The sequence below is a fragment of the Drosophila subpulchrella genome, chromosome 2R, assembly GCF_014743375.2.
Source record: "Drosophila subpulchrella strain 33 F10 #4 breed RU33 chromosome 2R, RU_Dsub_v1.1 Primary Assembly, whole genome shotgun sequence".
Classification (NCBI taxonomy): domain Eukaryota; kingdom Metazoa; phylum Arthropoda; class Insecta; order Diptera; family Drosophilidae; genus Drosophila; species Drosophila subpulchrella.
Genome location: NC_050611.1, coordinates 4,775,250 through 4,803,228, shown reverse-complemented (window position 1 = coordinate 4,803,228; position 27,979 = coordinate 4,775,250). Strand labels below are relative to the sequence as shown.

Here is a 27,979-nt window from a genome sequence, read left to right as displayed (position 1 = left end):
AATATTTTAAACCAAGTATCGACCGCAGAAAATTTGCATAAATAAACAAAGGGTTTACTCAGCGCGATTTGAAACAGCGAAGAGAGCGGGAAAAACAAGTTAGTGCAATTACCGTTGGCTGGGGGGTGGGGCAGGGCAAAGGGGGGAGGCGAAGCGAAACCAAAACAAAACGAATCAAGTGTGTGTGTGTGAGTGCGAAGCAACAGGCGGTTGAGCTGAGTTGAGGCTGCCGTGGCCATGGCGCAGCTTTTGACCGATCTCGGCGTTCAGTTAGCATTCAGTTAGCATTACGAGCGGTTCGTAAAGCGGAGCGCGCGTAAATTCATTCAGCAAATACAAAAAACAAGCGGAAAATTCAAGGTGTGTGTGTGGGTTTTGTTTTCAAACAGCGTGTGCTTGTGTGTGTGACAGCAAACAGTGTGCAGAGACAGAGAGAGAGGGAGCCAAGACAGTGTTGCAAAGCGGGGAAAGTGCGATCTCGCCTACACTAGTCATCCCGCTCGCACTGTAGGCAAATGTCAAAGTCTGTTCGTTCAGTTGAAAAACAGAATTGTGGCCGAGAAAAGGCCGAATCAGCGACGAAATTAGCCACATTAGCAGGGACTTACATATAGATTAGGCCAACAATCGAGTGGTAAAGTGAGATCGGCCAGATCAGCGGCACATAACCCGTACAGAGCCTAACTAGCGAACAATTTCCAGTTTCCCACAATGGAGGCGGCCAAGGATTTAGTGCGGTCCAAGTACCAGGACTTATGTAACTTCCTGGAGCGGGACACTCGCGGCAGCGAACTGGTCATCTACGGCACCTCGGCCCTCCTGCTGGCGGTGGCCTATGTGAAGCGCAAGCCGGCCTACCTGGTGCGCCAGTTCAAGCAGCCCTCCCACATCCCGGAGCGCCTGATCAGCGAGCGTGTGATGCACACGGGCCGCATCGCCGGGGTCAAGCAGCAGGAGCAGGACACCCTGCTGATGATCCAGCACAAGCCCCTCATCCCAATCTTCACCAGCCGCAAGCGCCTGCTGCCCGTGAAGCTGCCGGGCGTTCGGGTCAACGCCAACGGCTACTCCTGGCTGCAGCAGTGCCTCATTGGTCGCGAGGCCACCTTCCTGCCCCTGAAATCCCCCAAGGGGCAGGACTTTGTCGTCTGCCAGCTGTGCCTGGTCCATCCGCCCAGGGGCAATCGCCTGTTCGACGTCTCCGAGACGCTGCTCAAGCTGCGCTTCGCCAAATTCGCCCAGGATGCCGCCTCCGGGGTGAAGCGGAACGGCAAGTACTACCAACACCTGAAGAAGGTGGAGCAGACCACCGCCGAGAAGGAGGCCTGGCTGTCCTGGGCCTCCGGCTATCCCTACATCTGGCGTCGCTACAACGAACTTAAGCAGCGCCTGCTGCCCAAGGAGAAACTGCTGCCGGAGCTAGTGCGCTGATCCCGATCTCCCGTCCATGCCACTTACTTAGTTACAGGGCTAGATCCCTACCACTAACTTAGTTCTACGGCTAGCTGCGCCCAACCTCGACTTAATGTGCCTTTTTCACTGCCTTGTGGTTATAACAAGCTTGATCTATGATTGCCTAAGAGGCAACTCTTCACTTCGCCTTAAAGACATTTAAACCGCAATTAAGAACATTTACACAACGCAGTCTCAAAAGTACATTAGTTATAGGACTAGCTGGCCACTTAACCAACGAAACAAACGACAATCGATGCCCAGGCGGTACGTGATCGTGTGCTAATTTCCACATCCAGTAAAGCCGCAGCGCTAGCATTTTTTCTAAATGTTTAAATAAACAACATGTTGTTTTTACCATCAGTGCGTGTGCCTGTGTGTGTTGTTCGTGTGCGTGCATGTTTCCCAAATAAAACGACAATATACTTGACTTTACGTTTCTGAATTTCTCAATTCCATTCTTATTTCATTCCCCCCAACGATCAGTTGCAGTTGTTTCTCCACCTTCACCAGCAATCTCCGACAAAACTCAAACAAAATGAGCTGCGGAATCTCCATGGTTAAATATATCCTATTTATATTCAATTTGCTGTGTTCGGTAAGTACCATACACCAAGATTATATCAATTACAAGCGCCATCGGCCAAGCCCAGTTTCCTCAGTCATTTGGGCTCGCCATAATATCATAACTTTGGTACGGTTTAAACTGGTTTTCCTTAAATTTAGTTTTTTGGTTATTTTTTTGAGAAAACCGAGGCCTACAAACTGGTTAACAGTAGTACATTTTAAAACAGTAAAAGGGGCTCGTTGAATGTTTTTGTTGGATCTTATAGATTTTTAAAACTATTATTTTCTTGTATTACCTATTATAATATTTATAAGTTTTCAGTTCTTTGAACCTATTGCTATTATTATTTTTTTTTTTACAAGAGGGTTGATAATTATTTTTTTAGTTTATCCCTGTTTTGTAGAACTTTCCATAGTAATTATTCAGTACTAAATTTTTTTTTGAATTAAACCCAAAATACCACTTTTATTTTTCGCTTACGAAACGGACTGTAAATTGAATGTGGGGGCAGAGTGTGAGATCATCCAGTATGCCAAACCTGTTATTAAAATTGGGCTACCTCAGTGACGTAGCGGTTACCAAAAAATTCTGTATAAATTTGTGTATACCTACTACGTATTTTGTTTATTTTGGTGACTGAAAACGAGTTTAGATTGGTTCGGTTCAACAGAGTTCGCATATCCGAACCCCAAAAACATGATTCTCATTAGAAGGCATCCGCTCGAGGTTAACTGGTTTCAAACGGCAAACAAACAATCGTTGGAACGCCAGTCAGCAGTGGCATTTCGATTTTGTTTTGCAACTTCTATGTAACTAACTGCCCCAAAGTCGCTGCACCGGCGGGAGAAACTGTACTTGGCCAACCAGTTTAAGGCCCTGATTTGCAGGTGTGATTGGACTGCGTCGGAGGCCCAACGTTACTGGCGTCACGCCACCATGGATGTCATTCTCTACACGGCGAAAAACATCAACCTTATGAAACTAACGACTTACAACTTCATACGACGCGAATTCTTGAGTAACGCATATGTACCATTAGTCCTTTCAATGTCGTATGCCCAACAAAACATTTAAACTAAAGTTTAAATACAAATAGTTTTTGATGAGGAAGACCAATTTTGACAGACAGAATATTAGGATAGGTTAGTTTTTCTGGTGAACGTCTGATCTAAAGTTTAAAAACAAAAATGAAAACAAAAATGTTTTCTCTGTAGGAAAAAGCTCTCCCACACCGTCTGACAATGCTCAATGTAAGAGTTGTGTAATAGCATTACAGAGGGGTTCACCCAAAAATAGTTGACTCAATTAAATTTGAACTTGCTCCCATTAAGAGACGAGCCAAAACTAGGAAACTACTGAACCGTATTCTACACACGCAAATCATGGAAACGGGGGACGTTTGACAGTACACTTGAACTCAATTTTCCACTGTTTGGTGGGGGTTGTCAAACGGATCTAGTTCTAGAAATACCAGACGGGTGGGTGGAGTGGTTATTATTATAATTAGACTAATGTCGCAATTTCGCTCTCTCTTGATCTGATCCAATGAACTGCTGAACTCAGCGACTTAGTCATGCTGTTATTAGGAGAACTCTTATTAATTATGGATTAATTGGACGCTTCTTATCTAATAAATAGAGGATGACGTAGGGCGATAAAAATCAAAGCCAAAGTAAATTTGTTTTTGATATTTATCGTAGATTGCCATGGACTGTTACATCTAATCTTAATTAACAAAATTGAGCGGATTGATAAGAGATAAGCCTTTGATAGGCATGCAAATTGGCAAGCCAATTTTATAACAAATAATCACAAGGTAAATAACAAGTGATAGGAATGTAATTGCACTTCTGTACAGGTGATCGTTTGTCTTAAACCAAAGTTGTGGTACACAAACGTCCCATGAAATGGTTAGTTATTCTTTTTCTAATGCAAGGCATGGACTTTTTATCGTCTAAAAGCTTTTAGGAGAAAATAAAAAGATCAGGGTAATCCCAACAAGCATTTATCTGGGTGAATAGTTTACTGATAGGGATTGTGAAATTGTTTCTAACATTTTATAATCTAACAATTTTGTTTTCAATTTTTGCAATTAATTAATCTTATTCTTTTATATGATTTTGTTTTAGTTTTTAAAAATTATAAATCTATTAATTTGGTCTTTAAGGTAGTATGTTATAATGCTGATATGGTTTTGACTTCGTGGCTATATGTTATAATATAACTAATATAACTTATAATATGATCTTTCTCAGATATGCGGCATCTTGCTGATCGTTTTTGGAGGTCTGCTGTTCAGCAAAGTCCACAACATCGATGATTTTGCGGAAGCCCTGCGAACCCAGCAGGTGCCCGTCACGATGATTATCCTGGGCACCATCATCCTGCTGATTTCCTGGTTCGGCTGCTGCGGTGCCATTCGGGAATCTTACTGCATGTCCATGACGGTAGAGTACTTGTCATGCTTAAGGTTATTTCCCCTTACTTACCTGGTTATATTATTTATATCAGTATTCGATTCTGCTGTTTGTCCTAATGATTGGCCAACTGGCCTTGGTTATCTACATATGGGTGCAGAAGGACCAGTTATTGAAAATCATGGGTGATGTGGTGGAGAAGGCTTGGGCCCATCGCACCCGTCGTTCCGACTACATGGACGCGCTTCAGATCAGCGTAAGTACCCGTGATTATAAGGTTATATTTTATTCTCAACAAACTTTTGGACCCTTTAGATGAAATGCTGTGGTCGCAATAACTACAGCGACTACTCCTTCCAAGGAAAATTCCCTGCGTCCTGCTGCGATAACACAAACAACTGCAGCCAGGGGACCGTTTACAAGAGGGGCTGCAAAGACGCCTTCGTCGATTTCTGGGACGGGAACAGCGAAATCATTAAATACTCTGGCCTGGTCATTGCCGCCATTGAAGTAAGTTTTTAAGTGTACCATTTAAGCCAGTACTCACCACTAGAAGCAGTGATCCCATGGGATACTATACTCTCTGCCGCCACAAACACAATAAATTAGAGCTACAGACACACAACAAATTTCTTTCAAAAATGAAATCCTGCTTATGCTGGCTTAAACCTTAAACTGATCATAAATTTAAAGCATGGAATTTACTGCGCTTAATATTATCAGTCGGAAATTAAAACCAATAAGTTGTATTGTTGGAACTTCAGTTTTTATTTAAGCTGGAGTTATTTATTTTAAGATATATTATCCCAATCTTATCCAAAATACTTTATTTTCTTCCAGTTTGTGGGCTTCGTGTTTGCCTGTTGCTTGGCGAATAGCATTCGAAACTACCGACGTCGTGCGGACTATTAATCTCTGGATAGGAGAGCCTTTTACTAATTTTAACGAAACCGAAAGTACGAATTATGTTGCCCAATTTTACGAATATATCACCTGATACAGATGGCCATTAAAATTTACATAATCTCAAGTTTTAGCAGAAAATCCCATTACGAATTCGAGATAATCCTTTTTGTAAGATCGTTAGTTGAGAGTTATATTGATTGTGCTAATATTTTTAACTGTACAAAATAATTTATACTCCTAGAGATTGCAATAAACTGAGAAATTTATTATATATGAGTATAATGTTTAATTCATAGATGTGATAATAATATCTGGTAATGGTATTGTAATGAAGCAAAAGATTAAGAATTGAAGAAAAACCCAAAACATATATTAAGAATTAAACCTTGCCTAAAAACTAATATATTTACCTACATAGGCGGTGTAACTTCAGCTTATCTCGATAATTTTTTACTCTACAAGTACAAGGTAAAAATAGAGTTTGGCAAAATGAACAACATAGAACTAGATTGCCGAACTTATCAATCATTGCCGCTATTGACATAATTCTGTAGAACTAACCTATCAGAAGATTATAGGGCTTATAAGCAATCTTATCTTTATTCAAACAGGTACAATGTACCTGGTACATATTTTATCTGTAAAGGGAATATGGGCATTGTCCAATGTCAAAGGGATATTATTCTCCCCTAAAAACCCCCATTAATTATCAAAATCTAAATCGGGGCGTTGGAGTTACGCTTGGAGTGCACTCGGTAAAATGTTTATTATTCGATTGATAGTAAATAAATCTATGCGATAAGACCGGGGACTCACGGGGAAACGGCCAAGTACGGTTACTTATGAATCAGCGGACAAACCAAATTTTTTCCGATTGATAAGGGAAAGGTGTGAAAGGCAGGAAGGTGTTGATATTCCAAGTGATTCATCTTATTTGAGAACAAACGCACTGAAATTGAATTTTATGAATGTGAAATATTTTCCGCCCCCTATAAAGGTTTATACCAACATATGATTCATTGAGGCCGGCGGGTACGTAACTTCCCGGGTTCTGTGGTCTACAAGTATAATCTATGGTCTAGTATCTAGGCGGGTGCAAAATGATCAACAGAATGGTTTGTTCAAGTACATAGGGAAGAGAGCTTCCAGTACATAGAGAACTTTATGGCTGAGATAGGAAAGCACCCGATAAGATGAGTACTTCGAATACGCTTTAATAGCCGGGTTCTGCCAGAAAGCCAATTCAGTTTGACGAAAATCGTCGCTTCGAACGAACGGATTATCCAGCGAACCAACGAGAAACCAAAAAAAAACCGAGCACCATGAATTGTCTATCCTCGATGTTCAAGTACCTGCTGTACTTGCTCAACCTGATCTTTGTGGCCGGTGGCATCCTGCTGATCGTGGTGGGCTCCATCATGCTCTCCAAGATGGGCAACTTCACCACCTTCGAGGGAGCAGTTAACACCCAAACCATCCCGATCTGCATCATCGTCATCGGCAGTGTCACCTTTGTGGTGGCCTTCTTCGGATGCTGCGGCACTATTCGGGAGAACGCCTGCTGCACTACAGTTGTAAGTTATTTGGACCCCCTGACCATCCGATCTGGCAAGCTAATGGGTTTACCCACCTTTTCAGTACGCCATCTGCATGCTCATTCTGTTCGGTCTTCAACTGGCCCTGTCCATTTGGATCTTCGCGGCCAACGATAAGTTCCTGACCAGCATGGGCAAGGTGGTGGACAAGGCCATGGATGAGAACGACGCCGCCCAGGGATACCCCATGGACGCCCTGCAATTGGCCGTAAGTACTCAGAAATTAAACTAAGAAGATAGTATCACTAGTTTAGCATTATTCAGACTCTAAACTTAAAAGGTTTATATTTAAAAGTGGCTCAGATTTTACAATGTTTACACAGAGAAAACTATCTAAGAACATTGTTCTTGAATTGAGAACATTCGTTCTTAAAAAACCGTGAAAGTACATTTTGGTATCAATATAAGAACGAAATGGTAAGAAGAGAAAAGTAAAATTGAGTTTATTTAACAACTTTTTGATAATTATGCACTAAGGACTGAACTAATAGTTTATTTGTACATACAATGTACTTAAATACCGCTCTTTCAACTTGTTTCGAGCAAAATAAAAACATTTTTAACTTTAAAATGTCGTTCTATTTTTAAGAACATTTTCAACTCAGATGAGAACAAATAGGCAAAGTTTTTCACAACCTACGATACTAATAATATTTTAAAAATATTTTTAAATATTATGCAAGCTGTGTAATACGAAAATTGAATATAACTTCGTCAGGATATTAATGTACCAATTTTTATTACAGTTCAAGTGCTGCGGAAACGCGGGATACACCGACTACACTACTGTTCCGGCCTCCTGCTGTGGCTACACGGATCGCAGCCAGACCTGTGAGGCCGCGATCTATACCCAGCGACCTGGCTGCCAGACCGAGTTCGTCGATTTCTGGGCCTCCAACACGGACATCATTCGATGGAGCAGTCTGATCATAGCCCTCTTCGAGCTGGGCATCTTCATCATGTCCTGCTGCTTGGCCAGCGCGATGAGGAAGCGTTGAAAAAATAGTCTGACATAACTTTATAACCATAGCATAATTCCAAAGAACCATTTATCACTCACCTTAAATAAAACGAAATAGGTTAAGTTCAATGAAATATTATTGCTTATTCGCTGTCTATCTTGGCCATAGGCTATCTTATCGCGACAAGTTGATGTGTTTTCCTAAAACTAAGTCCTTATCTGCTAATAAGCCCATTGCCACGTTTCCGAGAATATTTGCCCTCAGGAATGATTCACTTCCATATGCCAATTATTATCTGTTTCCCCACAATTCGGGCCCCATTATCTATCCTTCTTTTGGGCCATGATTACGATATCAGGCACTCGCGTATCTTTCCGATATCGGCCATGTCTGTTGGACAATTTAAAAACGGTAGCCCATCTGGACTTCCAGTCCAATCGAACGACAGTAAACGACGCGAGTACGCGATAAAATCAAAGCAAATTAGAGTTCCTCTTATTGGACAACATTATTTGATATTTATTACTCTGAAAATCAAAACAAGCTAAAAGTCTCAAAATGGGTTGTCTATCCGGAATAGTCAACTTTATTTTGTATATTGTCAACATTGTGTTTTTGGTAAGTCGTGGGAGAATTTAAAATGCAAAAAAAAAAACTAAGGACAAGTGAATCAAAAAAGAATTATAACAAGTGCCCAAATGTTATTAATAAGTGAGAATATATAACTATTTCTAAATATAACATCTTTGGGATAAAACAGATTGCGATAAGTTCGCAATATTCTTAAAAAAATTGTATTTTTAAACAGCATTTCCATTAATTCTGTTAATTTTAATGGAATAAAATATTTTATTGAAAACATCGTTATTAATAATAAATTAAATACTAAATATTTTTTCGGATACCTCTACATTGCCTTAAAAACTGAATGGTTTTAAAGTCCACTCATTTTTCTAATGGAATACATAATAAATCAAAATGGATAAATCCAAAGTTACAAATGTAGATAACAATAACAAGAAAATTTCATTTGTTATACAATTTAAGATAAGAATAGTCCTTTATCAAATATGTTACTGCCTATTTAACAGCGGCGGATCCACGGGGGGGGAAATTAGGGAAATTTCCCCCCCCTTGGAACCAGAGAACCTGAAAATTTTACTTGTTTGCTAGAAAAATATTCTCTGCAATAAAAAAATTAAAATACAACACTCTTCTCACCAAATAATATTTTTGTTTTATAATTTGTACTGTATTTCTCTCGCAGTAAGTTTGAACCCCAAATCGAAGAATAAGTTCAATTTCCCCCCCCAAGAATCGTCTCTGGATCCGCCACTGTATTTAATGAGGGCGAAGCTTCATGTAAAGATAAATTTTCAACAGAAGCCACAAAGTTTAAATTTTTTTACTAAGACGCTATAAAAAAATGGTGGAAAATTCCGAATTACGCATCGGTTTCTTCGTTGCGGTTTTTTTCGGTGTCACAAGGTTTATCACTATTATTCATAATAATGTGTTGGCAAAGTTAAAAAAAATGTACCTATCTACCATTGTAATGCCAACGGACATACACCAATTTTATCAGTTAATTGACGTTATCTGTATTTTGTAATATAACTAATGCGTTAATATTGAACATTAACTTGAACACACGGTCATAAAAATGCAGAGTACAGATAAACGTTCAGTAAGTAATAAAAATATTAGTTACTTATTTCCTTGTTAAAAAGTGTATAAGCCCATTTAAGGCTCACTTGTAATACAACCAATGCAATATTATATATTTACTATATTTACTAAATCAAAGTTATTTACTTATTTTATTTAGTTTTTAACATTTTTAAGAAGTTTTAAAATAAATCCATATATTGCAAACGGAGTCAAACAAATAAAAAATGTTATTAAATTATTATTTATACTCATGAGGCAATGGGTCAAGCCAAAGAAGCAGCTGAAAAACAAAAAATTTCTTAATATCTTCGCCATTAAATTGTTTGGAATTTGAGCCCAGAATAAAAGAATTCGCTTTTTTATATTCTTGAAAACATCATCTATATTTCCAGATCGTTGGCATTCTTCTGATCGTGCTGGGCTCGATCATGTTGTCCGATCTGAGTCACTTTGATGCTGCTGGGGATGGTACGAACACCAACACCATCCCAATTTGCGTCACCGTTCTGGGAGCCCTGATCTTCATAGTGTCCTTCTTCGGATGCTACGGAATCTTCAGGCAGAGTGCCTGCATGACGGGAGCTGTAAGTATTGTTAATGGGGCTGGAAGTGAGTAAAGCCAACTAAAATTATGCATTTCACAGTACACCAGCATGGTTTTCGTCCTGTTCATCCTTCAACTTGTGCTCACCTGTTGGGTGTTCGTAAATCGATCGGCATTCCTGGGGGATATGGCTAATCTGGTAAACTTGCTCTGGGACTCGAAGAGCTTTAGTGCAATGGGCGTGCTGGAGGAAACCTTCGGCTGCTGCGGCGACACCAGCTATACAAATTACAATACCATCGGTGTTGCGATTCCCGGAACCTGCTGCGGCTACTTGGATCGCCAGACCACTTGTTCTACCCCTTCGGTCTACCAATCGAGACCCGGTTGCAGTGCTAAGTTTGAGGAGTTTTGGGACAACAACATGGACATCATCCGCTGGTCCGGCCTGGGCCTTTGCATTTTCGAGCTGATCGTCTTCCTGATCGCCGGCGCCCTGACCAACTGTATGCGCACCCAGAATGCCGGGCGACAGGTGTACGCCTAGATATCGAGGGACCAATAAATAGATTATAACTTATAACACCATTACTTATAATAAACATTTTAACAAGCGTTTTCGACTCCGATAAATTTCCACTTATTACTTACTTTTTAACAAACAATTCTGCAGTAAGAGCAAAAACTTTGTTTTGGAGCTGCTGTTACTGGTCATCTTTACTGACCATACCTATGTATATAAGAATCGAAATAGTCAAATTTGCGGGTGTTTTTGTCAGTGGTGTTGTTTTTTTCCCCTTTTTTTAACGTGTTATCTCAGGGTATGTAGCGTTACATTACAATTTTACTGCTTTTATTCAACATTAAAATTTAAAAAAGTTTCAAGACAACCTGAAGACAATCTCCAAGGGAAATTAAATTAAAACCAACCTGGTCTAAAACTTGCCAATAAAATTGTTTGAGTGAAAGATTGGTTTTATTACGATGGATATTACTGTTACTTTTCTGCTTAGGTAATCTCAATGGGGTATTAACAAACAATTTTGATTTACGCCCCCACTCTTATACAAAATTTTCTGTAAAAAAGTATGCTACGAAAAATGTTTCTAAAAAACCCCGCCCACAACCAAATTCTGGGGCCGCCCCTTAGTGCAAGTGTTATTTAAGGTAATAAAGACCCTTAGTTTATCAGCAAATACATTTTTTACTCTATACTATTTTTTTGAGGGCAGTTGATTTTATAAGTGCAGGCGTATCTCTTTAACGGGGTTTCATTTTTTGGCTTTGTTGTATTTTATTTAATTTACCTGATAGAAAATTTATCCTTCAAAGCCCCCTTCTATAAATGAACTAAAATCGTCGTAAAAATAGAAAACCATTATGTGAAGAACATTGGACGAAATATTTATATTTGTTTATTTATTTATATGTTTACTTTATGTCGTTTAGTTGGTCGGGAGATAATCTTAATTCTACATTATAAGATGCTTTAAGGTTAGTAGTTCTGGCGTCTCTGGGAGTTGCGGGTCTGGTTGGCCAGGCAGCAAGCGAAAATAAAGGCCACAAGCTGAGGAAAAAAGGTGGCCATTAGTATGAGGAATTTGGAAAGTTTAAGATTTAAGTTACCTCAACAGCGGTCACGCCTAGACCAGCGTACTTGATGATATTCACATTGGTGTCCCAGAACGAATCGACGGCTTTCAGGCAGCTGGATCGCGTCATAACTTGGGTGAGTGCGCAGGTTCCATTGGAGGGTGAGTCGCAGCAGGAGGCGGGATACGTAATGCCGTAATCAGCAAAGCCGTTCAGACCACAGCACTTGAACTGCAATATCAGAAATGTACAGTGTTACGCAAAACGTATTTATCATCTTCAAACTTATACTAAAAACAACGATTGAAATTCAAAACGATAACTTGTAAAATAAATGTATCTAAAAATGTTAAACAAAATTTGCTCAGACTTATTCTGATACAGGGGAAAAGTATTTAAATTTCGAATGCTTTTACCCTGTTTTATTTGTTATTTATAGATAATGATTAAGATGATTTCTAAAATATGTATAAAATATACTCACGGATCGCTGCAGTGTGTCCATGAGAAGAGCATCGGTTTTGCGTTGATCCCAAATGGCTTGGACAATCTTCTCCAGGGATTGCTGAATCTGCACATGGTCCACCCAAACGTAGATAATCAAAGCCAGCTGACTGATCAGCAGCACCAGCATAACAACGGAGTACTAATAAAAGGGGAAAATAAAGTCAGTTCATACTACAGGCTTAAGAAACTAAGAACCCACCGAGGTCAGGGCACAGGAATTCTCGCGGATGGCACCGCAGCATCCCATGAAGGCCACCAGGAAGATGATGCATCCAAGGGCCAGGATGATGATGGCCACGCTGTTGGCTGTGAAGGTCTCACCGACACCCGAGAAATCCTTTATGGTTGACACCATAATGGAGCCGAAGGTGATAAGCAAAATGCCACATATCTAAAATGAAAAACCAGAAATTAACTATGTTAGTCAAAGGTTTCGATAACAGTCATAGCGTTGGTGATTCATCCAAGTTGAATAACACCACCTCCACCCAAGCAATTGTCTCCGAGCGCACCGGGAACTTCACACGGAGTTTACTTTTAATCGGGGGTTATATTATATGCACAATCAGATTTGCCTATGATCTCCCATCACCTAACTATCTATTATAAACTTCTACTATATTTAAGACAAATAACATAAGCTGCGTTGTCAATCATTTCTTAAGAGATTTTGGTGAAATTTTTCGATAATAAAGCTCTTGTTTTTTTAGTGTGCTCATTCTCTACATCAAATTTCATCACAAAAATACTATATAGTCCCTAGAGAATTCAGAGGGGGATCTCTATCAACAGTATTACTCATGCTGTTATCTTTTCCGAGTACAATGCGTTTTCCGACAACTGTTTCAGCTCATTAGCCGTAATTACGTTCGCCATTGGCATGCAATGATTTATTTAAAGAATTTTACGTTTTTTTAACCATTTCTACCCATTTTTCTGTGTATTTTTCGATAAGATAACTTTTGAAAGCAGTGTCCAGGGCGTTATGAACGGAAATCTTGAGCCCCAAGAGTTTATTTGTCATTGCTTTGCAGATAAGATATCGCACGATCCAATGGATATGTTTTTCAAACCGCTCCCCTGTTGACTAATTGAGATCTTTGCATCTCTTGAGAAACAATTCTTACCACAAACAGTATATTGAATACAAAAAGCACATATTTCACAAAAACTCCGCCACAATCCATTGCAGAACTATATTTTACTTTAATCGGTTTCGAAAGGAAAAAATTATATTATTCGATGCGTTTCGGTTCAAAGTCAAGTTGGGACTGAAAAAAGTTCGATATATAACAATTCTTTTTGCGTTGGTTTTCCTATCGCAAAAAGCTTCTCAAAGTCAACAGGTGATAAGGAAAAGCATTGACTGCAAATTACAATTTTTTGGCGAAAAGTATGCGGCGTTTACTAAAATAAATGTTGTCGTTGATAATTAATTTAATTAAATAAATAAAATAAATTAGTTGAAAAAATCAATATTTTTTTTTTTACTTTATTTATCTGCATATTGAACTCAAAGAATTCAAAGAAGGATATTTAAACTTAATATTTATCGCATTGTTTTCATCCATTGCGGCTTTTATTAGCTTTTAATATGGAAATATTAAATTTAGTAATCATTGTTAATTAAAATATTTAAACAATGATTAGTTGACAGTAAATATTTAAAGTAAATATGATTTATGATATATAATATGTAAGTCGAAACTTTAAATTCAATATCCAGATATTTACTTTGATTTTCCTTCGTTTTTTCAGTGTAGTTGAAGATTCTTATTTATATTCATTCTCAACCGAAATCTTTGAAAATTGTGGCAAAATCTGTCATATGAATATTGGTGAAACGGTTTTTAAATAAATAATTGTAATTTACAATTTGACTTAAGACACATAAAGTTTTTTGAGCCAACCAAATCTTTTAAAAACATCTTGTATGGAAAACTAAAGTTTACATTGAGCCATCACATTCGTTTCTTGGGTCACGTCCGACTAGGATCGTGTCGCATTCTTGAATTTAATTTTTAGTTTTTTTAAAATTCGACTAAATTCTTGCTATATTCTCCTTAAATTCTAACTAAATTCGGTCTGGCAGCACGGATTTGCCAGTGGCAACGCTGAAGGCTTTAAATCAAGAAACTTATATTCTGAGAATTTTAAAAGATGGTTTGGGTCCATGCTTGGACTATTCATTTTACTTTTTTTCAAATTGGTTTGGGTCTGGGGAAAAGGTCTAGCCAAGTTTCTCTCCCTGCTTTCCGAAAGTGCTAATGAAAGTTGGATTTATTAGGGTTAATTTCTAGGGCTCCAATGGCATATAAGAGCGGTGCCCGCACGGTCACACTGATTACAAAAAAGTTGCTCGACTCGAACGGACGCGCATTTCGTTGGAATTAAATTTAACAATAATTTAAAGGCAAAGGTAATGATGCGAGTCCAAATTAATTATTTATTGTGCGATTCTCGGAATTATCGAGCGAAGTGCAAATGAATATTAGTGGTGTTTCTCAAACTCACAAATTTGTGACAGGACAAAAACAAAATCAGATGCTGCAACCCAGTAAAAGTGGTTGAGGAAGGGGAGAGACGAAAACAAAAGACTGCGTAGTACGAGAAAATAAGTGTGAAAAGCGGAAGAAAATCGTATGAAAATGAGACAGTGTGAGGCTGCTGCTGCTTCTTCTTCTCCTTGAGAGAGTGCAGTGAACTTTTCCCATTTTCCCCACTTGAATCTTGGAGCCCCATTGACGCGGCCTTCGTTGTTTTGTTGTAGTGGAAAAGTTGCATTCTGTTTGCGCCTTTTGTGTTTTCGTTCGCCTTTGTTGTTGCCCGGGCAACGGGTTCGGAAGGACGCCAAAGAAAGCGGGGTGATAATAGATGCTTGGAGAACCCTTATCTCTCAGACCTTATAAATAGCCCTTTTTATTAATCCTGTTTTTGCAATGATCACATATTTCCCGGTATTTATCGGCTCAAATTGCACAATTAGCTGGGCAATTACTGAGTCTGTTTTTTAATACGATACGTTATAATACGATTTATTCAATTGCGCTCTTTCCGCTTCCCCCATTCCAGACGGTACAGTAAAAACCCATCAACATGGACTGCGGCACTTCTATGGTCAAATACATCCTCTTCATATTCAACACCATTGTGTCGGTGAGTATAATTACTACTTATAAATCTGGTTTATAACCTCCGAAATCGAAACTGAAACAAAACCGGTACAAAAGAGTTGCGTGAAAGCCAAAATGGGACACGGTGTTACGACAGTGTTGTCGAAATAAGAGTCTATGAATTCGATCGAAATGTATATGCAACGTGCATATTGATTGTGCGATATATATGAGGTATTGTGGGATCCCCGAGAAATTACGTACTGTAATAATGCCCCTGAGAACAGAGGCGGAGCATTGAAAATCGAGAACTCGTGCTTTTCTGTTGTTTGCCTGTTTGCTTCGACTCGCTATTGAACTTTGGTGATGTCATCATCGCCGCAGTCTGTTCAGCTTCCATTTCAGCAACTGGATTTTTCGCTTTCGAGGCGAATTCCCCTGGTTCCGAGAAGTTCACCCTTATTTTGATTGCCTCAGAAACCAAGAATTTTTAGATTAATTTGTGTGTGATCTTTGAGGACCAGTATTTCCCTTTTGGAGTATACCATAAATATGAAATATAAATATTCTGTACTTCCGGAGGCATTTCTAGAGATATGGATTTTCTAGTGGATTCGTTTGGTATGCACAAGATAACACTTCCAAACAATATAAGAAACAGAAAAATAGTTGAATTCCAAAGTTCCAAAACCTCAGAATTCATACGCCAATTGACTTTAGAGATAGCACATTGAAATCTGGTTTCTATATTACTTTCCTTAAAATTGTAATTTGGTTATGCTTTTTAAAGTTTAAAAATAAGTAAAAGAAGCGGTTACTTGAAGGTATATCTGAAAATGATATTCACAAATTTTAAATGTAAACATTTTTCTGTTTGAAGAAGATCTGATCTTTTATTTTTCACGCTGTTCTTTTCTGAAATATAAAGCTGGCTTAAACATGATCCGAGGGCAATGTTCAGAATCAGCGTATTTTCGATGTATACTCTTTTTGCTTGAATTCACTCACACCCACGTACACATTTTAGCCTTGTCAGGCCAAAACCCTGTAAACTGTGCTTAAAATAATAAGGCAAATACTCATCGTTAAATTTTGAATACTTAGCATTCGTTAAGGCGCCTGTAAATAAACGCAAAATGAGTCACAAAAGTCACAGCAACAAACCGAAAAGCGAAACGAATGGTAAATATAAAAAACATTACCATTGCGGTCAAAATGTTATCAGCAAGTTAACAATGTTTTGAGATTCCCAACCGAAATGTGATAGTATTTCCTATGAAACTCTAGGCTAGAATAATCATATAGCTGTCTTATTCCCTCAAAGATTATTTATAAAAAACAAGTACAAATAGGTTAGGTTTTTTATAACGATGGCTTTAACCCTCAAATTTCAAATATAATTTCAGTTAATTTCTATAATTTATGGGCATTCTTCAGGGCTTTTGATTTTACCGCGTCTGTTGGCCCAAACATACCTGCACATAAGTAGGTAAATGAGCAGAAAGGCACTACAGAATGAACGAAAATAAAAACTTGTTGCTCTAGAGAAGAGCGATAAAACAAAAGGCACACTGAACAACTGGTTGGCGGAGCAGAAGTTTGTATGTGGTATACATAGTATACACTTACAGAATGCCGTGTTGATATTTATCTGCTCCGCTCGAGTATATAGCCGAGTATATAACACACTTGACAGACAAGCCAAATAAATTAACAAGCCGCTTTTAGAGCTCGCCGAACACCTCTACAACAAAAAGCAAAAAAAAAAAACTGCCGCAACGCTCGAAAAAACAGCAGCAACGAGTACTATAGGAGAACCACATTTCGCAGTTTGACAATAAAAAGGGGAAAAACAACTTAGTTTCGGTCAGAATAGAACACTAACTTTTGAAAAACTCAATGTTTCTTTGAACTAAAAATGAAATACAATTTTCCTCAGCCAAGATGAGTACATGAAATAAAGTCTATAGCTCAAATATTTGTAAACTAGCATTTTTTTAAAAGAACTATGCTATGATACTTGAGATACCTTGAGTCATAGGTTTTTCTCAGTGATGTAGTCATTAGAGCGTTAGAACAATTTGTACGTATTTCGCATGCCAAATGACAAACCAGTATTACTATAATAAGCGCAACCAGTCTGCCACAGGTGGTTGCTGCTAAAAGGGCGTGCAGTCTCGCCCATGAGTGTAAGGCCACCGGGTATTGAGTGACCTGCATTCAGCTTATCGACAGTCGTTTCCTGCGCCATGAGTTACTCGTCAAATAACTTCAGGAGCAAATATTTACATATTCGTTTAGCGAAAGCAAAACTCAGTATTGAACGAATCGCAGGAAAATGTTTTCCGATGACGTGTCAGCTTCTCAATTGCCATGTGCAAATGTTGGTATAAACGCAACTACTGGATTGTGGTTTTGCCAATGAGTGTACTTTATTTCGAGGCACTTCGATTCCGCTTTTATGCGAAATATATAAAATCAAGCAAGAATGTAAGGTAGTGTTTTCATGAAGTCAAAAGTCGTATGCAATGACCGTCTATAAACACTACAACCAGTTTGTTTTACCTAAAAATAATAGCTTTAAGTATTGATACAATTAAAAAAAGTTACAGAAATTACTAACGGATATACATACATATTTGTACATACATATATTGTACCTACCAACAACTTATAAACAACAATGGACAGAGTGTGCAAACCATATTTCCCCATATTTCGATTATAACTATTTGTTTATTATTCTTTTCATATTTTTTACAATATTCTAAAAAGTATGCATATCTGGACAGAGTCTCCATTGTTCATTTATTATTCATTTCATATTTCTTAAAATATTTAAAAACAATAATGATCTTATTTTTCCATTAACTTTATAATGGATTCCCCCATACAAAATACGATTTGACTTCAAAATTGTTGGGCTTGTGATGGAGTAACAATTGTTCTAACATTTTAATTCATATAAAAAAGTACATTAATCAGCGGGTACATTTTTAAACTTACACAACTGATTGCTTTAATTATTTTTATCACTGTCAGCGTGGGCTTGTCAGATATAAATTGCATGACTACAACCATTATATTGTACACTTTAATTCAACAATTACACATTTCGAACACGCATTTGTCCTGTTGCTCGTCGGGTAAATTCCAACTTGTTTGCTTTGAAGATGCAGGCAGTTTGGCGCCAAACAAAGCCATTCACAGCTTTGGGTGTGGTTCTCCGTATTAGTAAATATATATCTATATCTTTATTGCGGTACGCAAACTTGCCAACTATTTTCGTTTCCCTTGAGGGTTGTTTTTCTGTCGGCCATATGATCTCAGACCCTTATTTCGGCTTTGTGGAATTTGCAAAAGCCATTTGCATTATATTTCCATTTCAAAGTGACGTCACTGAAGCTGTCGCTGACAGTTTTAAGCGAAACGTGGTCGACAGCATTGTCTCGGCCATATTTATGTGGATTGTGTAATGTCCTCGTTAGCAGAAATCGGGCTAGCATAAGTAAAAGCTGAGTGGGAAAAGTTGGCGGCTGCAAACAGGTTTCAAAACGAAAACTGTTGTTTTCATGCAGCATTTTGTTTATTAGTGTAGTGCTGCCAAAGTGGAACAATTAGCAGAGTGCCGGGGCAGTGCTTTCCTTTGTTTGGATTTTTTGAATATTTTTGGGTCAATTTTGACACGGAATCAAATCCACCTGCAATGAATGTGTTATTTAGCTAGCCGCCGCCGCCCACGAATTTGTATTCTGAGCTCTTCGCGCACAGCCACTCGAGTTTTAAATCTGTGGAGATATAGGCAGCCCACACATCCCATAAATATGCACAAAGATACAGTGTACACATAATGAAATCAAGCAAATTCAATTGATGACCGCGCAGCAATTGGGGCAGCAAGTCAGGCGTTCGTTTGCTGCCGAAAGATCAAAGTTTATTCGCATTGTCTGGGCAGAGCGCTCCCCATAAAAACCAAAATTACAGTGCACCACAGACCTCGGCGAGATTTGTGCGCCATTGTCATGTGTGAATGTGAATGTGAATGTCATGGGATGCGGCTCACGGATTCTGGCTTATCTAATCGGATCAGATCGGGGGGCCTTTGGCTTGTTTGGCCAGCAAATATTCTTGGACCAGTAGCGTCGAGGTGGTGGCAAACTAGTTGGGAATTACGTAACTTACTTACTTTAATTATCATTAACCATGCGCCGCTGATGGCGTGCCTGGGCCTGACTTGGAGTCCCTGAGGTCAGCTACAGGGTTCTGTGGTAATTAAGTCTTTTTAGCATGGTAATTGCGAAAGCCATTCTACTCCGCCACTTTCAATTAAAATAAACGAGAGCGAGCTGATTAATTTGAACTATATTTAGAGTTGTTCGTGGAAAGCGCAATTGCAGCATGCATCTGATGTATCTGTTACGTCTTGTCTTTGCCGATTTAGATTCACTTTAGTACTTGGGAAAATAACCTTTTAGGATAAAAACGCAACTCCTTTTTTTTGTATACCTCATATCAAAATTGTTATTTTATCTAAACCGATTCGTTTCCTCTTTCTCCCTTCCAGGTCATCGGCATTTTGGGAATTGTATATGGCGTGCTGATTCTGAAGAGCATTGGGACCATCGAAGTCAATGGACAGGTGGGCTTCCCCCCACAGGCTCTTATGCCGATCGTTCTGATCAGCTTGGGCTCGGTGGTGGTCTTCATCTCGTTCCTGGGATGCTGCGGCGCCATTCGCGAATCTGTCTGCATGACCATGAGCTACGCTGTCTTCTTGCTGATTCTGCTGATCCTGCAGCTGACCCTTGTCGTTCTGCTGTTCACCAACAAGGATAAGTTTGAAAACGCCATGGGCAATGTCATCGAGAACGCCTGGAAGTCAGACACCGCCCAGGAGGGAGGTGTCTTCGATGCCATCCAGAAATCGGTAAGTGCTGCAAATAGAGCCAAACATTTTGTTATATCTGACCTGTTCGGACTTATTGTTCTAGTTGCACTGCTGCGGAGAAAACTCTGCCCTGGACTACATTTCTAAGGGACAAACTCTGCCCGCAAGTTGCTGCAGTGGATCTTGCCTGAACCCGACTAACTACTACTCAGGGTGCCGTGGAAAGTTCGTTGAATTGATGTCCGCTGGCTCGGATAACGCCAGATACGTGGGCATCGGCCTTATTGCAGTGGAGGTGAGAATTGGCAGCCTCAAATAAGCTGAGCTTGTTTACTTATTAATTCACAATTTATCTTTGTCAATCTATTAGCTGATCGGCTTCATCTTCGCCTGTTGCCTGGCCAACAATGTGCGCAACTACAAGCGCCGGAACGCGTACTAAGAGATAGGTGCACCTATCAACCACATCGAGAGGCACACCCACATCCAGTAGCACACACTCCTCACATTCTCATTAACTTTTGCAGTCGTCGAACGCACTTACACAAAGGGATAAATAATAATATTTGCAAATTTCGCCATTTACTTGGACATTTGCCATGAAAGAAACGAGAAACAGCTTAGTTTAAGGCGATATGAAACGCTTACATTTTGTATATCCTATGTATTATTGGTATAATTCGTTTTTTACCTATCGAACGAGCAAACAAAGCAATTTCCAAAGCCTTTGTACAAACGTTTTACTTGTTGAACCGAACCCCCAAAAATAACAAAAATACAAACAAATAAACACGTTAATAATGATACCTTTGTTTATAACTAAGCATATAATCTATAAACTGTTGAAAAGCCCCAAGCAAAAGGATATATATATTTATTATAAACATATATAATATATATTCAACTCATACTCGTAATGAGAATCTCCGGGAAAAATTTATATTTGAAAAATGCATCAAGCAACAAGGGCCCGAATTGCATACAAAATTTATGAATAAAGCATTTAATTTGTATTTATATACCAAAATCGTTGTGTTTGTACCCGTATAATTGATGAGGGGTTCAATATGGAGCTTAACCCTGAAAAACTTGGTCGGCTTCGGACGATGTTTTTGTTTTGTCCTCAAGTTGCCATGGTAGCGACCTAATGGACTTGTTGTTTGGCTTACCATGCGATACACATATGTAAACTGCAATTAATTTAGATTTCTTTAGCGGTCCCTAGGTAATTTCAGAAATTTGTATGCACTTGCAATGGGTTAATATATTGTACATACCTACTGTTTGACTGTATATACGCAAACAAATTAAAAAGACCCTAATACTCCCATGAGTCCATATTTCCGCCTATTATAACTCCTTTGTTGAATGTCAATTGATACATTAATTTGGTAGTGCTACTAATTATACTGCATTAATGACTTCCAAAAACAAAACTAACCATAGTTTGGTTTACTCAAAAGAGCAGTCATGTGCTGTTTACTCGAATACATTTTCAAAATTTTTGTCTTCACCTTCGGGGTTTTTATGAATTTTGTCGTAACATTTTTATTATTAGTTCATTTCTACGATATTAAAAATGGAACGAACGGTGGTAAGATGTCAAAATTTGTATTGGCTAACAAAATATAATTTAAACTTTTTGAATCAGTACGTATTACCGGAATTGAGCATTGCTATTTTTTGTGGACTGTGCATAGCTGTTGCGGAACTTTAATGATCGTAATCAAGTTTAAGGTTTGAAATGATTTCTTCGTTTAAATAGCTCTTACTTTTCACATTTCGTTGGCAGGATCTATGTTATCTGCATTGGTGGCTTCTAATGACGTCGTTCTATATATTAGGTGGCCTCATTCTTCACTTGGTTCTATTGGGTTTCCACAGCGACGAATTCGGTACCACTGAGGAAGTCCAAAACTACTTCGGTCTGGGTATATAAAGCTTGATATTTGGTATACTTTTTCGTTTATTCTTATATGTATTTATTTTAGGGTTTATGTTAATAAGCTTAATAACAGTCGCTGGCTATTCTATATCCTTAAAGCCATCGGAGGATCCGTAATTTGTACTTAAGGTGACGGAGAAAATATCTTATCTTAGTTGAACATAAAATAAAATATTCATAAACATTACCAATTAACTTAATTCAATTCGTGTAATATTCTATTCCAATAAAATTATAAAAACGCATAACAAGTGTCAAAGCAGTAAGAAAATTTTCACCGATCATCGATAAGAATTTTTTTTTAAACCATAAACAATTTTTTTTACTTTTCCTCGTTTGACTGTAACATGAAATCGAATCGAATCGAATAAAATGAGGCATAATAAAAGTGAATAACTTTCCCTAAATATGTCTCAGGTATACAGGAGTGTCAAATTTATATAGATGCACAACAGTTATGCGATTTCTAGGCACCCCGGTATTATATTATATATTATTTGTACGAGTATTGAGAAGCTTATATCGGATCCGAAGGATAAATCCACTTGTTTTAAATTTTTAAAAATTAATGTGGAATTTAGTCAAGACAAGTAGTTTATGTATTGGTTGAATGCCCCAACTTATCGCTTTATAAAATTAGCTAGGGATAGCTAAAGTTGATAAAAGTATTTTCAAACGGAAATGGATCGTCTTTAATTCGTCTGGGATATTTTGAACTTGGAATATCACTCCAAACCTTGCCACAAGCCGCATTGGTGGTGATAACAGTCGTGTACAGCAAGGAAAGGAAAATTTCGACAAGTCATTGTCGAGATTAGAACAAGAAACAATTATTTATCATGAAAATAACAGAGGGTTGTACAGCACAATATAGACGGGACATGCCAACAATGAAATACTTTGTATAGCGACTACCAATGGAAGCACCCTCAATTTTGATTTTGTAAGTAGCGACTATGGTTTACATTTGCACTATATAATTAAAAACCAAGCATTTTAGAAGGATTTCTTTTAATATTTAGTGTAATTTTAAATTTTGTTCTAATTTTTCTTATTTTTTTAAGAAGCTGTACTCTATTTTACTGAGAAAATCAACTGTTTCTGGGATTTGTTTTGTATACGAACAAAAATATTCAAATTTTATTTGTGTCTTTAAACATCAGGGAAGTGTAATAAGGATTTTAGTTTAAAACTTTTTAGCTTAACTTGTTTTTTTTAAGTGTTGTTCTTAATAAAAGCTTGAAAACTTTCTATCCAGACCTCACTTGTTTTTTTTAGAAATTTAAAAAAAAAATAAAAAAATGGCTTAAAGGCGGAACTCGATAAAAAGTTAGAGTTTATACACTAGTGTAATCGATAATTTTCATAAAAAAGTGTAATAACTATAAGAGCCAATTGACGGAAAAGGCCCATCTAAATGAGAATCAATTATATAGCACCTTTAATATACTATTTTCCCTTGTCAACAGTACTCGTCTGGCTTTATTGGTTTTTCCCCTAGGATGCCGAAAATACTTAGTTGCCTCGCACTAAGCTTATACTTTGTGTTTACATTTAAGTTGTTCTCTACCTTGGTGCCTTGCCTTGTGCATTGCGTTCAGTTTCGTAAGAAAATAGGTTACTTAAAATAAAATAAAATAAATTGAATTCTGAATTACAGGTTCATGGGAGAAATGTGACTCTCGGTTGGAGACTATTTGGATAATGTCGGCTTTTGCCGGCGCCAGCGGATTGATGTTGGTGACTAAGAATTACAGGGTGGGAGATTTTAGATTACATGTTTATGTAAAAGGATTGTAAAATCACATGACATTCTAATACCACTTTTTCTTAGGAGTTCTTCTTTCTGTACAATTGGTTAATAGTCATCGCTGAGTTGATTGTGCTTGAGTTTGGTTATATTGCGTATGCTAATACTTTGTCTGAAAAAAATGTGTGGCAATGGCAGCTTGTATTTTTTGGTAAGCAAAAAGAACGATTCAATTTATATAACTATTTCAGACGTTTTGCATAGGTTTCCTGATCTGCAGCTTCATATTGGTTTTATTACACCTGCTGGTATCTAAAAAAATTATCAAAAATATATTGATCGAAAACCTTCTGCATTTGGTACCTGATAAAACTGATATTTGATTACGACAAATCAATATATTTGCAAATTAATAACTTAAGGTCACATATGTGTTTGGTAATCGTATACAACACAATTTTTAAATAAATTTACTAAATTGATATATGGTATCTCTGGGAACATTTTTAGTCATAGCGGGTCTAGGGTTTTTTTAACCATGTTATAAAGCTTTATCCGCTGTAGCAACATTTAATTTTTTAAAAAGTTTACGGCAGAAAAAATAAATATTCTTCTAAAATATAGAAAACCATAAGAACCTACGACACTTAAGATACTCCTCATTTAATTCTCCAAGTAAACTTTAAATTTTAAATATATTTTAAGGTGCATACTTTTAAGAGTACTGGCAGTGTACCCGAAAGTGTCTTTTTAGATAATGTAATTATTTTTGTTTAAAAGGTAAACAGTTGCACTTGTCCATAATTTTGATAAGCTAACATTCTCGATAAGTACCTTCAAAAATAAAAAAATTGCATTCCAAAAAAAGAATTTTTGAAGCTTTGCGGCTCATTCTCAGAATCTTTTTAAAAAGATTTCAAAACAGAATAAGTTTATTTACACTAACGTAACTTTTTGCAATGTACCCGAAAGTGTCTTCTTAGAAAATGTAATTATTTATTTATTATTTTTATTTAAATTATTTTTTTAAATTAATTATTTAGTTCTTAAAAAAACATGTTGCAGAAACTTAAATTATAAAGAACATTTTATACCCCCTTTTTTCCATACTTAAAAAACATTTTAACGATTTTTGAATTTTATGACTTTATTTTTCTGAGCGTAATGGAATTAACTTGTTATAACGAATCATAAATGACTTGCACCCATGTAATATACATATATCATAATAATTATGCCATTAATACTTGGCTTGGTATTTAATGTACTCTCTATTTATACCAATTTTTTTGTTAGTAGGACTTTTGTACGGGATCCGACACATCCGATCGGAATATTTTCAAATGTGTAAACCAATTTGTCTGGGCTTAGCTTTACTTTTATTTTTAATAAGTGGTTTAAGTTCGATTCTATTTTCAATTAGTTATTTTTATGCATTTTCTTTCGAACCAGAGTTGTTTTACAAAAATTATGAAAATATCGATGTTTTATATGGCTTGGAATTCGTGTCAATTATTCTGGCCTGCAGTGGATTATTTTTAAATTACCTAAAATTCAAAGTTGGTAAATAAGAAAAAATTTTGGCTTTCTACTAAGATTTTTTTCCAAACAGGTTAAAATTGTTCTGTGCGTCTGGATTATAACTTTTGTTTCATTGGAGATCGAGGTGTTTTCCCTAATCTTTCGTGAAACCGCACAAAAACGTGATGCTATTTCAATTGTTCACTTTATATACACCTGTGGGTATATTACTATGTTTAAAACATCTATTTATACTCGACTTCCCTAGGTTTCGTCATATATGCCCTTGTTTTAGTTTACGGGAACTGCAGAAACCTAAAATATTGCCCGACCAAGGATGTTCCGTGTCAGATAGAACGTGGAGATGAACCTATTTAGTCTAAAAAATGTAATCATCTTTAGTTGGAAGACGTTTCTCAGACACCCAGGATTTTAAAGTCATTCAAAGTGATTGGAAGTCTATTTGTTTATAGGAAAATACAAAAATTTATAATTCACAATTTTTTAAATGAAATTATTGTAAATCACCATGAGTTGAGTCATGTTTATCTCCTTCAAGTGACATAAGAAAAGCCCATAATGAGTCACAAATTAACTTTGTTCTATTTGATATATTGAAAATGTCCAGCTCATATAGCTAAAAAAAGTGACTAATGTAGGTCACCAAAAATTTAAAATTTTCATTGTATAATTGAGTTTGTTATTTTTTTTGTTTTTATTTAATGACATAAATTTGTTTTATTTAAAAAAAAAGCTATGAACTTCGAAAAGAAGTAGAATAGAATAGAATGAGAAAATAATTTGCCTCTTCTTCTGTTTTATATGGCTTGGAATTCGTGTCAATTATTCTAGGCCTGCAGTGGATTATTTTTAAATTACCTAAAATTCAAAGTTGGTAAATAAGAAAAAATGTTGGCTTTCTACTAAGATTTTTTTCCAAACAGGTTAAAATTGTTCTGTGTGTCTGGATTATAACTTTTGTTTCATTGGAGATCGAGGTATTTTCCCTAATCTTTCGTGAAACCGCACAAAAACGTGATGCTGTTTCAATTCTTCACTTTATTCACATCTGTGGGTATATATACTATGTTTAACAACAACTATTTATACACCACTTCCCTAGGTTTTGCCATATATGCCCTTGTTTTAGTTTACGGGAACTGCAGAAACCCAAAATATTGCCCGACCAAGGATGTTCCGTGTCAGATAGAACGTGGAGATGAAACTATTAAGTCTAAAAAATGTAATCATCTTTAGTTGGAAGACGTTTCTCAGACACCCAGGATTTTAAAGTCATTCAAAGTGATTGGAAGTCTATTTGTGTATAGGAAAATACAAGAAGTTATATTTTCACAATTTTTCAAATGAAATTATTGTAAATCACCATGAGTTGAGTCATGTTTATCTCCTTCAAGTGACATAACAAAAGCCCATAATGAGTCACAAATGAACTTTGTTCGATTTGATGTATTGAAAATGGCTCAGCAGTAGATCAATCCGCCCAGCTCATGTAGCTAAAAAAAGTGACTAATGTAGGTCACCAATAATTTTAAAGGTTTCATTGTATAATTTCTGAACTTAAAATTGTTAATTTTTTTGTTTTTATTTAATTTTTTTTACTTTACTTTTAACAAAAAAAAAAAAACATAATTTGTTTTATTTTTTAAAAAAAGCTATGAACTTCGAAAAGAAATAGAATAGAATAGAATGAGAAAATAATTTGCCTCTTCTAGCCAAGAAAATTTAAATTTTAAAAAAATAATAGGTGCATTTTCTTTTGCTGAATACATTGTCCTTCTATATTATTTAATAATATACCATATAATAAACCTAAATCATTAATTTAATTTAATATTTCAAGTTCCCCCCTATGTACTTTCCTGACTCTATTAACTCTCGAGTGATATAATGTAAAAAATCATTATGTTAGCTATTAATTTGTATAGGGGCCATTAAATAAAATGTATACTATTAATTCATTTGTGTATGTCCAATTAATTTTGCTCCAAAGCTTTTGATTCTTATTTTCGTTCGATGTGTCAGAGTATAGTGATCATTGTTCATCTTGCTTTTGCCATTTGCAATGGGTTTTTGGTGTGTTTTTTTTGTTAATATTGATTGTGTAAAAATTATAATTAAATAATTTTAGCTTTTATCTCTATTTTATTCTGATTTTAGTAATATAATTGCTGAAGGTATTTTTTTAAATTTAAGAATCTTGCTTATTTAAATAACCTAATGTTTTCAGAGTGTCTAGATCTGTGGACGCTCCTCGGAATTTTTCAATTGTTAAATTCTGTTTATGGTCTGGTTTTGGTTTGTACTAAGTCACAGGTTCGATATTATAATGTCCTTTGAATTGATTAATTGATTGATTTAAAATTTTTACATTTTTAAAATTTAGTTAAGGCTCATACTATTTTCTTGGGGTTTCATATCTATTTGGGTAAACTTAATTTATATTGTATGGACTTTGGGATATTGTCAGGAAGATACTTCTCAGTTTGGTGCTATTGAAGCCATTTCTTCAGCCTATTTGGAGGGTAA

General features: G+C 36.7%; 8 protein-coding genes across 9 annotated transcripts; 7 read left to right on the top strand and 1 right to left on the bottom strand.

Annotated features, from left to right (window-relative positions):
* Positions 1-233: 233 nt before the first annotated feature.
* LOC119552147 (23 kDa integral membrane protein) lies at positions 234-5,616 on the top strand. Of its 2 annotated transcripts, none has more exons than XM_037861944.1 (6): positions 234-360; positions 1,939-2,050; positions 4,276-4,467; positions 4,532-4,693; positions 4,753-4,947; positions 5,278-5,616. In XM_037861944.1, the coding sequence occupies exons 2-6, from the start codon at positions 1,991-1,993 to the stop codon at positions 5,347-5,349; spliced, it is 681 nt and encodes a 226-aa protein (XP_037717872.1). In that variant the 5' UTR covers positions 234-360; positions 1,939-1,990; the 3' UTR covers positions 5,350-5,616. The 2 variants fall into 2 exon arrangements, with proteins under 2 accessions (XP_037717872.1, XP_037717873.1); XM_037861945.1 differs by having other exon boundaries at positions 343-360; positions 1,945-2,050.
* Positions 433-1,887, top strand: LOC119552143. Its single transcript, XM_037861939.1, has 2 exons — positions 433-634; positions 703-1,887. The coding sequence occupies exon 2, from the start codon at positions 712-714 to the stop codon at positions 1,429-1,431; it is 720 nt and encodes a 239-aa protein (XP_037717867.1). The 5' UTR covers positions 433-634; positions 703-711; the 3' UTR covers positions 1,432-1,887.
* A 967-nt stretch (positions 5,617-6,583) lies between the features above and the next one.
* LOC119552148 (CD63 antigen-like) lies at positions 6,584-8,033 on the top strand. The gene is made up of 3 exons (XM_037861946.1): positions 6,584-6,917; positions 6,982-7,146; positions 7,685-8,033. The coding sequence occupies exons 1-3, from the start codon at positions 6,666-6,668 to the stop codon at positions 7,934-7,936; spliced, it is 669 nt and encodes a 222-aa protein (XP_037717874.1). The 5' UTR covers positions 6,584-6,665; the 3' UTR covers positions 7,937-8,033.
* A 146-nt stretch (positions 8,034-8,179) lies between these two features.
* LOC119552144 (23 kDa integral membrane protein) lies at positions 8,180-10,748 on the top strand. Its single transcript, XM_037861940.1, has 3 exons — positions 8,180-8,518; positions 9,964-10,155; positions 10,216-10,748. Exons 1-3 carry the CDS (start codon positions 8,459-8,461, stop codon positions 10,660-10,662), a joined length of 699 nt encoding a protein of 232 aa, XP_037717868.1. The 5' UTR covers positions 8,180-8,458; the 3' UTR covers positions 10,663-10,748.
* Positions 10,749-11,519: 771 nt separating this feature from the next.
* LOC119552146 (23 kDa integral membrane protein) lies at positions 11,520-13,480 on the bottom strand. The gene is made up of 5 exons (XM_037861943.1): positions 13,343-13,480; positions 12,415-12,606; positions 12,193-12,354; positions 11,742-11,939; positions 11,520-11,682 (listed from the first exon to the last, which is right to left on the bottom strand). Exons 1-5 carry the CDS (start codon positions 13,400-13,402, stop codon positions 11,611-11,613), a joined length of 684 nt encoding a protein of 227 aa, XP_037717871.1. The 5' UTR covers positions 13,403-13,480; the 3' UTR covers positions 11,520-11,610.
* A 1,083-nt stretch (positions 13,481-14,563) lies between these two features.
* Positions 14,564-21,020, top strand: LOC119552145 (23 kDa integral membrane protein). The gene is made up of 5 exons (XM_037861942.1): positions 14,564-14,634; positions 15,288-15,371; positions 19,893-20,255; positions 20,320-20,511; positions 20,587-21,020. Exons 2-5 carry the CDS (start codon positions 15,312-15,314, stop codon positions 20,656-20,658), a joined length of 687 nt encoding a protein of 228 aa, XP_037717870.1. The 5' UTR covers positions 14,564-14,634; positions 15,288-15,311; the 3' UTR covers positions 20,659-21,020.
* Positions 21,021-21,175: 155 nt separating this feature from the next.
* Positions 21,176-22,164, top strand: LOC119552149. Its single transcript, XM_037861947.1, is given in 3 exon segments — positions 21,176-21,773; positions 21,816-21,953; positions 22,009-22,164. Coding segments are annotated over 3 exon segments (372 nt in total). The 5' UTR covers positions 21,176-21,686; the 3' UTR covers positions 22,156-22,164.
* Positions 22,165-23,655: 1,491 nt separating this feature from the next.
* LOC119549556 lies at positions 23,656-24,294 on the top strand. The gene is made up of 4 exons (XM_037857705.1): positions 23,656-23,766; positions 23,822-23,919; positions 23,996-24,122; positions 24,176-24,294. The coding sequence occupies exons 1-4, from the start codon at positions 23,664-23,666 to the stop codon at positions 24,292-24,294; spliced, it is 447 nt and encodes a 148-aa protein (XP_037713633.1). The 5' UTR covers positions 23,656-23,663.
* The last annotated feature ends 3,685 nt before the right edge of the window (positions 24,295-27,979 follow it).